Source organism: Notolepis coatsorum (assembly GCF_963971535.1).
Source record: "Notolepis coatsorum genome assembly, chromosome: 13".
Taxonomy (NCBI): domain Eukaryota; kingdom Metazoa; phylum Chordata; class Actinopteri; order Aulopiformes; family Paralepididae; genus Notolepis; species Notolepis coatsorum.
Window position 1 is genome coordinate 67,070,887 of NC_140177.1, and position 13,834 is coordinate 67,084,720.

The following is a 13,834-nucleotide window of genomic DNA, read 5'->3' on the forward strand; positions in this document are numbered from 1 at the left end:
TGGCAGGCCTGGGCATAGGCCTCCACGTATGTCGCACAACGTCGCCTGCATGCCGTCATACTCGCACATGTCGTAGATGCAGTTGCCCAGGAAGGTCTCTGGGGGCAGCAGGGAGTGGCAGGGCTTGAAGCGGTCGGAGAGGATGACCTCTGCACACTGTGCCCTCGTAGAGCTTCTCTTCTTCTGTGGTGCAGTTGGGGAAGATGTCAGGACGCGTGTCTGGTTGGCAGCTGAAAGACGGGGGGGGGAGGGGCGATGGATTTGGGTTAAAATCATTGGTTCATGATGTGGGGTCCAGTGGGCCCTCATTTATCAACGTGACGTAGAAAATGTTCTATTTCCATACTTAAGCACAGAATTTAGAATATGTGCACGCACAAAAAAAAACGGGATTTATCACACGTGCGTACACAGGTCCTACGCACACCTGTCTTGATAAATATGACTTTGATCCTACGTTTGAGCTTGTGCACTGTTTTAAGTATTTGCATACCAGAACCGCCCCGATTAACCATATACGGTAATGGAACACCCCCAAGAAATGTGGAAAAATGGACTAAGCCGAGGGAAGCGTGTTATGTGACAGGCTGACAGACGTGTACACGTACGGTGATGTCGGATATGATATCTATTAACCATTGCTGCCTGGGCAGCGCAAACACTAATAAAGACCGTGCTGGAATATGACTGCCTTTTCCCGTTTTGTTTGATTAATACCCAGGGATTAAAGTTCTCCTCAATTTTATTCCAAATCGCGACGGATTTTCCGTAAATTTTCTACCTGCTGCATACGATTTCTAGAGGCATACAATCTATTTTGATGTCAGTATTGGGTAGCCTATATAAACAATAATACGAGAGCATATACAAGAACAATGAATCTCACTGCCATGTATGATGTAGCCTGCCTTTCAATACATGAACTTGAATTCCATCATGTTTGTGTGCTGTTGTCACAATGGGTGGTACTGGTACAGTAATAACAGTCTACACAATATCACGATGGACCATGCCATGTAGCCTATGTTCTATTATGACATGATCTGTGACGACAAATGTTCTAGAATGTTTGATTAAGATATCATACTCTGACAGCATGCCTATGATCAACAAAAACGCGAACTTGAATCCCATCATCATATTTACATAGTCTGTCCACTATCTTTATTACTTTGTTATTCCCCCCCCCCCCATCTATGTAAAGCGACCTTGCATGGGTCTCTCTTGAAAGGCGCTATGTAAAATGAAGCTATTATTATTATTGTTGTTGTTATTATTATCATGTCTGTGTGCTGAGCTCAGTGACGTTTCAACGAAGCGAGGTAATCTATTCTAATCAACAAATTGAAGTAGAAAGCATTCCGTTGTGGCCAATCTTATTTGGAAACATGACACAAAATAATAGTATGTCGCTTTTTATTTGAAACAATATTTAATGGCGTTTGGAGGTGGGTGTTCTGCTTCTGCCCCCCGTGCCAAACAAGCAAGCCAACCTCTTGTTCCCGCATGAGCCCGTTATAATTACACTACTGTCGCTATTTTACAATGAACTATAATGAATTACGGGTCATACAGAAGTTGAACACGCCAGTGTTGGAACTTGGAAGTAATGCACGGAAGCTTATTTCCGTGTTGAAATTAATGCAGAACTGAGGAGCGCTTATGCCGTAGTAACGATGTTCTACCACTGGGCGTCAGCTACGCATGCTCCGAGCTGTGCGTAAATATAAGCACGAAGTCAAGTTCAAGTTGAAATTGATGAATCCCACACTTTGCTTAGAAATGGTCGTACGCACAGGTTAAGCACATATCTGTGCGTAAGTCACGTTGATGAATGAGGGCCCAGGGGTTCCCCAGAAAACTGAGGAATAGTTTGATTTCACTATTGTTTTATTCACTAGAAGTTAGTCCATATACAAATATATAAGAATGCCTATTCTGATCATAGTTTAACTTGTTTGCATGGATATTCCCAAACCAAATACATAATGCAAAGTAAAAAAAATAAAAGGGGGGCTGGTGTTTTTTCCTTCAAAATTTACAGATGTCAAAGGTTAATATACAGTATTCCAATCTACATATTGTGTTGCATGGGAATTGTACATAAGAAAGTGACAGCAACCTTATTAGCAAGAGACATGAGGTGAATGTGACCACAGGGACTGTACACACTTAGTATAATAATAATAAATAATAATAATAATAATAATAATAATAATAATAATAATAATAATAATAATAATAATAATAATAATAATAATAATAATAATAATAATAATAATAATAATAATAATAATAATAATAATAATAATAATAATAATAATAATAACAGTATTTTTCTGTTGTGAAGCACTTTGAGCTGCAGTGTCTGTATGAAAGGTGCTATACAAATAAAGTGTATTATTATTATTATTATTATTATTATTATTATTATTATTATTATTATTATTATTATTATTATTATTATTATTATTATTATTATTATTATTATTATTATTATTATTATTATTATTATTATTATTATTATTATTATTATTATTATTATTATTATTATTATTATTATTATTATTATAACGGCCAGAGCCTGTAGCTACTCACCCGGGGTCACTGTCTCCTTCAGACATCCAGCTGTTGCCCAGTTCAATCACATCCTTGGCTGGTTTCTTGTTGGGCATCAGGTTGTCATCGGAGGAGTTGTGGTTGTAGTTACCACACATACCGCACACCTGGAGTGTAAGAATTCATACGTATTAACACATAGACGTTAGTACTAACAATCGGTATTGGCTGTGAAGCGATAGTATTGGTGGATCCCGGGATCAACGATTGGCTCACACAAGTTTCACTATAATGTGTAACCTTGTTAAAGTATCACGTTTCACTATAATAATCAGTAATGTGTAACTTTGTTAAAGTATCAAGTTTCACTATAATCATCAGTAATGTGTAACTTTGTTAAAGTATCAAGTTTCACTATAATCATCAGTAATGTGTAACTTTGTTAAAGCATCATGTTTCACTATAATCATCAGTAATGTGTAACTTTGTTAAAGCATCATGTTTCACTATAATCATCAGTAATGTGTAACTTTGTTAAAGTATCAAGTCTCACTATAATCATCAGTAATGTGTAACTTTGTTAAAGTATCAAGTTTCACAATAATCATCAGTAATGTGTAACTTTGTTAAAGCATCATGTTTCACTATAATCATCAGTAATGTGTAACTTTGTTAAAGCATCAAGTTTCACTATAATCATCAGTAATGTGTAACTTTGTTAAAGTATCAAGTTTCACTATAATAATCAGTAATGTGTAACTTTGTTAAAGTATCATGTTTCACTATAATAATCAGTAATGTGTAACTTTGTTAAAGCATCATGTTTCACTATAATCATCAGTAATGTGTAACTTTGTTAAAGTATCAAGTTTCACTATAATAATCAGTAATGTGTAACTTTGTTAAAGTATCAAGTTTCACTATAATAATCAGTAATGTGTAACTTTGTTAAAGCATCATGTTTCACTATAATCACCAGTAATGTGTAACTTTGTTAAAGCATCATGTTTCACTATAATCATCAGTAATGTGTAACTTTGTTAAAGCATCATGTTTCACTATAATCATCAGTAATGTGTAACTTTGTTAAAGTATCAAGTTTCACTATAATCATCAGTAATGTGTAACTTTGTTAAAGCATCAAGTTTCACTATAATCATCAGTAATGTGTAACTTTGTTAAAGTATCAAGTTTCACTATAATCATCAGTAATGTGTAACTTTGTTAAAGTATCAAGTTTCACTATAATCATCAGTAATGTGTAACTTTGTTAAAGCATCATGTTTCACTATAATCATCAGTAATGTGTAACTTTGTTAAAGCATCATGTTTCACTATAATCATCAGTAATGTGTAACTTTGTTAAAGTATCACGTTTCACTATAATCATCAGTAATGTGTAACTTTGCTAAAGCATCAAGTTTCACTATAATCATCAGTAATGTGTAACTTTGTTAAAGTATCAAGTTTCACTATAATCATCAGTAATGTGTAACTTTGTTAAAGCATCATGTTTCACTATAATCATCAGTAATGTGTAACTTTGTTAAAGCATCATGTTTCACTATAATCATCAGTAATGTGTAACTTTGTTAAAGTATCAAGTTTCACTATAATCATCAGTAATGTGTAACTTTGTTAAAGCATCATGTTTCACTATAATCATCAGTAATGTGTAACTTTGTTAAAGCATCATGTTTCACTATAATCATCAGTAATGTGTAACTTTGTTAAAGTATCACGTTTCACTACAATCATCAGTAATGTGTAACTTTGCTAAAGCATCAAGTTTCACTATAATCATCAGTAATGTGTAACTTTGTTAAAGTATCAAGTTTCACTATAATCATCAGTAATGTGTAACTTTGTTAAAGCATCATGTTTCACTATAATCATCAGTAATGTGTAACTTTGTTAAAGCATCATGTTTCACTATAATCATCAGTAATGTGTAACTTTGTTAAAGTATCAAGTTTCACTATAATCATCAGTAATGTGTAACTTTGTTAAAGCATCATGTTTCACTATAATCATCAGTAATGTGTAACTTTGTTAAAGTATCAAGTTTCACTATAATCATCAGTAATGTGTAACTTTGTTAAAGCATCAAGTTTCACTATAATCATCAGTAGTGTGTAACTTTGTTAAAGCATCAAGTTTCACTATAATCATCAGTAATGTGTAACTTTGTTAAAGCATCAAGTTTCACTATAATCATCAGTAGTGTGTAACTTTGTTAAAGCATCAAGTTTCACTATAATCATCAGTAATGTGTAACTTTGTTAAAGCATCAAGTTTCACTATAATCATCAGTAATGTGTAACTTTGTTAAATCATCAAGTTTCACTATAATCATCAGTAATGTGTAACTTTGTTAAAGCATCAAGTTTCACTATAATCATCAGTAATGTGTAACTTTGTTAAAGCATCAAGTTTCACTATAATCATCAGTAATGTGTAACTTTGTTAAAGCATCAAGTTTCACTATAATCATCAGTAATGTGTAACTTTGTTAAAGCATCAAGTTTCACTATAATCATCAGTAATGTGTAACTTTGTTAAAGTATCAAGTTTCACTATAATCATCAGTAATGTGTAACTTTGTTAAAGTATCAAGTTTCACTATAATCATCAGTAATGTGTAACTTTGTTAAAGCATCAAGTTTCACTATAATCATCAGTAGTGTGTAACTTTGTTAAATCATCAAGTTTCACTATAATCATCAGTTATGTGTAACTTTGTTAAAGTATCAAATCTCACTATAATCATCAGTAATGTGTAACTTTGTTAAAGTATCAAGTTTCACTATAATCATCAGTAATGTGTAACTTTGTTAAAGTATCAAGTTTCACTATAATCATCAGTAATGTGTAACTTTGTTAAAGCATCCTGTTTCACTATAATCATCAGTAATGTGTAACTTTGTTAAAGTATCAAGTCTCACTATAATCATCAGTAATGTGTAACTTTGTTAAAGTATCAAGTTTCACTATAATCATCAGTAATGTGTAACTTTGTTAAAGCATCAAGTTTCACTATAATCATCAGTAATGTGTAACTTTGTTAAAGCATCAAGTTTCACTATAATCATCAGTAATGTGTAACTTTGTTAAAGCATCAAGTTTCACTATAATCATCAGTAATGTGTAACTTTGTTAAAGCATCAAGTTTCACTATAATCATCAGTAATGTGTAACTTTGTTAAAGTATCAAGTTTCACTATAATCATCAGTAATGTGTAACTTTGTTAAAGTATCAAGTTTCACTATAATCATCAGTAATGTGTAACTTTGTTAAAGCATCAAGTTTCACTATAATCATCAGTAGTGTGTAACTTTGTTAAATCATCAAGTTTCACTATAATCATCAGTTATGTGTAACTTTGTTAAAGTATCAAATCTCACTATAATCATCAGTAATGTGTAACTTTGTTAAAGTATCAAGTTTCACTATAATCATCAGTAATGTGTAACTTTGTTAAAGTATCAAGTTTCACTATAATCATCAGTAATGTGTAACTTTGTTAAAGCATCCTGTTTCACTATAATCATCAGTAATGTGTAACTTTGTTAAAGTATCAAGTCTCACTATAATCATCAGTAATGTGTAACTTTGTTAAAGTATCAAGTTTCACTATAATCATCAGTAATGTGTAACTTTGTTAAAGCATCAAGTTTCACTATAATCATCAGTAATGTGTAACTTTGTTAAAGCATCAAGTTTCACTATAATCATCAGTAATGTGTAACTTTGTTAAAGCATCAAGTTTCACTATAATCATCAGTAATGTGTAACTTTGTTAAAGCATCAAGTTTCACTATAATCATCAGTAATGTGTAACTTTGTTAAAGTATCAAGTTTCACTATAATCATCAGTAATGTGTAACTTTGTTAAAGTATCAAGTTTCACTATAATCATCAGTAATGTGTAACTTTGTTAAAGCATCAAGTTTCACTATAATCATCAGTAGTGTGTAACTTTGTTAAATCATCAAGTTTCACTATAATCATCAGTAATGTGTAACTTTGTTAAAGTATCAAATCTCACTATAATCATCAGTAATGTGTAACTTTGTTAAAGTATCAAGTTTCACTATAATCATCAGTAATGTGTAACTTTGTTAAAGTATCAAGTTTCACTATAATCATCAGTAATGTGTAACTTTGTTAAAGCATCCTGTTTCACTATAATCATCAGTAATGTGTAACTTTGTTAAAGCATCATGTTTCACTATAATCATCAGTAATGTGTAACTTTGTTAAAGTATCAAGTTTCACTATAATCATCAGTAATGTGTAACTTTGTTAAAGTATCAAGTTTCACTATAATCATCAGTAATGTGTAACTTTGTTAAAGCATCCTGTTTCACTATAATCATCAGTAATGTGTAACTTTGTTAAAGTATCAAGTCTCACTATAATCATCAGTAATGTGTAACTTTGTTAAAGTATCAAGTTTCACTATAATCATCAGTAATGTGTAACTTTGTTAAAGCATCAAGTTTCACTATAATCATCAGTAATGTGTAACTTTGTTAAAGCATCAAGTTTCACTATAATCATCAGTAATGTGTAACTTTGTTAAAGCATCAAGTTTCACTATAATCATCAGTAATGTGTAACTTTGTTAAAGCATCAAGTTTCACTATAATCATCAGTAATGTGTAACTTTGTTAAAGTATCAAGTTTCACTATAATCATCAGTAATGTGTAACTTTGTTAAAGTATCAAGTTTCACTATAATCATCAGTAATGTGTAACTTTGTTAAAGCATCAAGTTTCACTATAATCATCAGTAGTGTGTAACTTTGTTAAATCATCAAGTTTCACTATAATCATCAGTTATGTGTAACTTTGTTAAAGTATCAAATCTCACTATAATCATCAGTAATGTGTAACTTTGTTAAAGTATCAAGTTTCACTATAATCATCAGTAATGTGTAACTTTGTTAAAGTATCAAGTTTCACTATAATCATCAGTAATGTGTAACTTTGTTAAAGCATCCTGTTTCACTATAATCATCAGTAATGTGTAACTTTGTTAAAGTATCAAGTCTCACTATAATCATCAGTAATGTGTAACTTTGTTAAAGTATCAAGTTTCACTATAATCATCAGTAATGTGTAACTTTGTTAAAGCATCAAGTTTCACTATAATCATCAGTAATGTGTAACTTTGTTAAAGCATCAAGTTTCACTATAATCATCAGTAATGTGTAACTTTGTTAAAGCATCAAGTTTCACTATAATCATCAGTAATGTGTAACTTTGTTAAAGCATCAAGTTTCACTATAATCATCAGTAATGTGTAACTTTGTTAAAGTATCAAGTTTCACTATAATCATCAGTAATGTGTAACTTTGTTAAAGTATCAAGTTTCACTATAATCATCAGTAATGTGTAACTTTGTTAAAGCATCATGTTTCACTATAATCATCAGTAATGTGTAACTTTGTTAAAGCATCAAGTTTCACTATAATCATCAGTAATGTGTAACTTTGTTAAAGTATCAAGTTTCACTATAATCATCAGTAATGTGTAACTTTGTTAAAGTATCAAGTTTCACTATAATCATCAGTAATGTGTAACTTTGTTAAAGTATCAAGTTTCACTATAATCATCAGTAATGTGTAACTTTGTTAAAGCATCAAGTTTCACTATAATCATCAGTAATGTGTAACTTTGTTAAAGCATCAAGTTTCACTATAATCATCAGTAATGTGTAACTTTGTTAAAGCATCATGTTTCACTATAATCATCAGTAATGTGTAACTTTGTTAAAGCATCATGTTTCACTATAATCATCAGTAATGTGTAACTTTGTTAAAGCATCATGTTTCACTATAATCATCAGTAATGTGTAACTTTGTTAAAGCATCATGTTTCACTATAATCATCAGTAATGTGTAACTTTGTTAAAGCATCATGTTTCACTATAATCATCAGTAATGTGTAACCCAGTCACACCTTGTTATAGTATTCTCCAGGGATGGTGATCTGCAGATGATGATTTCCATCAAACTGGACCTGAAGACCAAAGCTTGTGGTGAGCAAACTGTAGACTCCGCTGGTCAGCACCTTGGCTCCAGAACCGATGGACAGTGGGGTCCGGATACGACGTCCCTTCAGCTGAGGAGTTTAAAGCAGTAGAGGCTGAGTATTATCTTGTGATATATCACATTCACACTGATTTGGTTTGATTGTCCCATTCTCTAATATTTCCTCATTTAGTTACTCAGCCCTAATTTGAGCCGCGAACAAAGAGTCGTTATCTCCCTCCCCATCTTCCCTCCCTCCCTCCCTCCCTCCTCCCTCATCTCACCAGGACCCTGCGACTCTTCTGCAGAGTGACCACGTTGTCGTCGGGCAGGAAGACGGTGACGGAGCTCAGGTAGGAGGCCTCTGGTTGGCCGCGCTCCTCGTTCTTAGCCACGATCCTGAAGGGCGTCACCTTGGTGGTGTCACACACCTGAGGAATGTAAACATAAAAGAGATGGTAAGTGGCTGCTTTTTTATATAGCGCTATCCAAAGCGCTTTACAATTTGTTACTCAGATTTTACCCATTCATTCACACACACACACTGACAGCGGAGGCAACCATGCAAGGTGCCAAACTGCTCATCGGGAGCAATTAGGGGTTAAGTGTCTTGCTCAAGGACACATCGACACGCTGCCCGGGAGGAGCGGGTATCGAACCGGGAACCTCTGGATTGCCAGACGACTGCTCTACCTCCTGAGCCACTGTCGCCCACATGGAGCAATGGATTAGATTAGATTCAAATGTATTGCCATTGCACAGCACAAGTACAGTACAACATAAATAAGTTGGAGTGCAAATGTAACTATACAATGTACAAGTGATTAAAAATTATATTATATAAGATATTCCTTTATTGATCCCCTTGGGGGAAATTCAGGAAAGGTATATTCACGTGACGCTGCGAGCAGGGTTCGAACCTGCGCGGGAAGATCCCATTGGATTTCAAGTCCAACGCCTTAACCACTCGGCCATCGCAGCTGCATAATATATAGCAAGCTACTTAGTAATATGCTAAACTGATGTATGTACAGTATAATTATGTATGTATACATACATCACTGTATTGTAGTAAGACAACTGGCGAGTGGGAGTAAGATTAGGTATGGGATAAAATACAGATATAGATATAATATATACAAGTATGTGGAACAGGGATATCCGCAGATATATCCAACAGTTATAGATAAATACATATACAATATATACAGTATTATAGTATTATTGCTATCATACCTCATAAAAATCAATGGAGCCACACTCCAGTCTATACAAGCCCTGGAATAAATGCTGAGACCTACTTTGCACTACTATGGAGTCACTTTCAGTGTTTATTTCATGGCCCCATAGACTTTGCATTAGTTTCGTGGCTAACTAACCAAATCTGCGGGTATCCAGTTGGAAGAACAACATGGATGGTGATGTGAAAGGACTCCACCGGTCTATCGACAACAGCAGTGGTCAAATAGGACATGGGGCTAGGGGTCCAAGGTTCTGAACTGTGCCTTTCATGTGTTGACTTTATACAGTAGCAGAGAGTAGAAAATAGATAGAAAAGGGTGCAGCTCCATCCATACCTCCACCAGGGTGTAGGTGCAGGTGCCCATGAAGGTGTGCATGATGCCGTCAAATGTGTAGTAGTGAGGGTCCCCGGCCACATGGCACACTCCTTTACCTGTAGAGAGAGAGACAACACTGTAAGACTACAGTCAGACTACATGACACACTCCTTTACCTGTAGAGAGAGAGACAACACTGTAAGACTACAGTCAGACTACATGACACACTCCTTTACCTGTAGAGAGAGAGACAACACTGTAAGACTACAGTCAGACTACATGACACACTCCTTTACCTGTAGAGAGAGAGACAACACTGTAAGACTACAGTCAGACTACATGACACACTCCTTTACCTGTAGAGAGAGAGACAACACTGTAAGACTACAGTCAGACTACATGACACACTCCTTTACCTGTAGAGAGAGAGACAACACTGTAAGACTACAGCCAGACTACATGACACACTCCTTTACCTGTAGAGAGAGAGGCAACACTGTAAGACTACAGTCAGACTACATGACACACTCCTTTACCTGTAGAGAGAGAGACAACACTGTAAGACTACAGTCAGACTACATGACACACTCCTTTACCTGTAGAGAGACAACACTGTCAATGAAATGTGAAAAGGGACACAGCTGATCACTAGTTCAACTATAGTTCAGCTTTTAGAAAGTCTCAGCTGGTTCCTTTAGAAAGTCACATTCTCCGCTGGTTCTTTTAGAAAGTCACATTCTCAGCTGGTTCTTTTAGAAAGTCACATTCTCCGCTGGTTCTTTTAGAAAGTCACATTCTCCGCTGGTTCTTTTAGAAAGTCACATTCTCCGCTGGTTCTTTTAGAAAGTCACATTCTCCGCTGGTTCTTTTAGAAAGTCACATTCTCCGCTGGTTCTTTTAGTAAGTCACATTCTCAGGGTGGCCGGGTAGCGCAGCGGACTAATAGTCTGTCTACCACCACAGAGACAGTGGGATCGAATCCAGCTGTGGTTTGTTTTTGTTTTTATTAAGGATCCCCATTAGCTGGTGCCATGGCTCCCAGCTAGTCTTCCTGGGGTCCACACAACACAATACATAAAACAGTTGCATAGATCAATACAAAAGAAAAAAACAAGGATTTAGTATATAGCAAATAAGCTACTTTCACAGATGCTATAGATAGAAATTTTAAACAAAACAATTAACTAAAACATACAATAAATATCCATTTTTAAAGGTACAAAATGAGAACTTGTAGGCTAATAGGCAAAAACCCATACACAAATGCAATGGTGCTTCCATACTAACACAATTGGCAGTGTTAGCGGGTGGGAAACCCGGCGAGGGTGGGTCCTGGTCGTTGTAAACAGCGACTCCTACAGTCCGGTCGGGGCGCCTGCACAGCAAGGGAATAATCTAGGAGAGGTAGTGTGACCTTCCACACGTTACACTCTCCCAGTGAGAGTCTGCGCTGCCAGGTGAAAAGAAGCGGTGGGCTGGGTACACATGTGTCGGAGGAAGCATGTGATAGTCTCCACCCTCCCGGACTGACAGTAGGCGGCAGAGTGCGCAACGACCAGGAAGGGGATTGGGAATTGACATAACGACTAACATTTGGATGGGAGAAAAACGGAAAAAGAAGGGGAAAAAGATAATAAAAAAAAATTAAAAAGGTCACATTCTCAGTTTCCACAACCATCCCAAACGGTCCCTAACTAGTTTTATTCATCCCACACTGAAGAAAACCCATCCCACATCCCAATAATTGTGTTGTGTATATATATATATATATATATATATATATATATATATATATATATATATATATATATATATATATATATATATATATATATATATATATATATATATATATATATATATTTATATATAATTTTTCATCTAGTGTCCTGGGACGGTCCCTAAATCAGTTTTGTACCGTCCCCTATTTTCCATCGTCCCCGGGGTGTGGGGAACCTGCCTGGGACCTAACTCCGACATAGTTTGTGGTGTTAACATACAGATGTGAATGGCTTGAAGTTAGAGGAAAATACATTCAAATCATCGTCCTTATTTAGTAGATTTGGTTTTGGGTGCGTTTGCTTTATTTACCTGTGGAGTGACAGCCCAGTTCTCCGTCCACCACTTTGCACTCCTGTGCGGGGCTACACAGCCAGGGCTCACAGGTGATGTTGTGGTTGCCGTGACACTTGCAGCGCTCCGAGCAGTCGTGCTCCGTGAACCAGCTGTCTCCAGCCTAACACACACGGTGCGGCACACAGACGCTCACAGACGCTCACATACACGTTGATAAAAGTATGTGGACATCTGAATAGTTTATTTATGTGCGATTCAATTACAAACGACGCAAGGGGACAAAAACTGTGTAAACACAGTTAGATATTCAGAGACCAGAGACGTGGCTCAATGGGTAGAAATCCGGTTGATACGTTCAATACAATTAGTGCCAACAGCACACTACTTCAAGAACACACACACACACACACACACACACACACACACACACACACACACACACACACACACACACACACACACACACACAATGCTCCGACTCCACCCACACACACACTTACGGGCCTGTAATGTCCGTCTTCGTCAGTACATCCACACTGGCTGGGCGCTATACACTTGTCTCCACTGAGGATGAGGCCAGAGTCACACACACAGCCTTCCACACAGGGTCTGTTACAGGTGCCTCCTGGACCAGAGGGGTTCTGACAGCTGGGCTGAGAGCAGGCCGGGCCGCACGGCTCATAGTGACTGCCGGGGAGGCACTTCAGGGCTGGGGGAGGAAGAGAGAGGGGGGGGTAGAGGAATAGAGTATTCATTCATTCAAACCTTTATCTATTCTCGAAAGGACAATTGGGGTCACCCTAATTTTCAATGTCGTCGAAACTTTTCAGACATTTCAATGCATACATTTTTACAATATAATAATAATAATAATAATAATAATAATAATAATAATAATAATAATAATAATAATAATAATAATAATAATAATAATAATAATAATAATAATAATAATAATAATAATAATAATAATAATAATAATAATAATAATAATAATAAATATTAATAACTATCTATATAGCACTTTTCACACATGGACCGCAGTCCAGAGTGCCCACCAGCAATTAGTATAAAATGGCATAAAAGGCATAAAATCAGCACACAATTGACAGAATAAAAAACAATGCATAAATTGCAGACATAAGAATAGGTATAAAAGACAATAAAAGTAGTGCAACGTAAACGTGCAGACATAAGAATAGGCATAAAATAAGTACAATAGTGGAATGTTGCTCGAAGGCATGTGAACCCCCCCGGAACAGCTAGTCCCCCCAAACACCCCACACATCAATCCCTACCACATCCCCATCCAAGACACCCCCCCGATAAAGCACGTCATGACCGAAGGAAAACACAAACAGCCCGCTCGCCACTCACACCGCCATGCATGGCGACAGGAATGCCGTTGGCGAAGGCAAATTAAATTGATTAGCTGATTTTATTTTACATTTTGGGCATGGGGAGTCTTTCAAGTCATAAGGCTCAGGTATATAGGTATATATATACACCTGTAATGTATATACCCACATATATATATATATATATATATATATATATATATATATATATATATATATATATATTAGGGATGTCCGATATTA

The 13,834-nt window shown here is 35.5% G+C and overlaps 1 protein-coding gene across 1 annotated transcript in view; it reads right to left on the reverse strand.

Moving 5' to 3' along the window:
* The window catches only part of zanl (zonadhesin, like), a gene marked incomplete at both ends in the record, with an annotated part of 184,158 nt that overhangs the window by 36,581 nt on the left and 133,743 nt on the right, over positions 1-13,834 (reverse strand). The window contains 9 exon segments of the mRNA XM_084327694.1: positions 5-29; positions 31-162; positions 164-230; positions 2,599-2,726; positions 8,528-8,689; positions 8,883-9,029; positions 10,176-10,273; positions 12,249-12,393; positions 12,734-12,942. Of these exon segments, the coding sequence (XP_084183820.1) occupies positions 5-29; positions 31-162; positions 164-230; positions 2,599-2,726; positions 8,528-8,689; positions 8,883-9,029; positions 10,176-10,273; positions 12,249-12,393; positions 12,734-12,942 (1,113 nt within the window).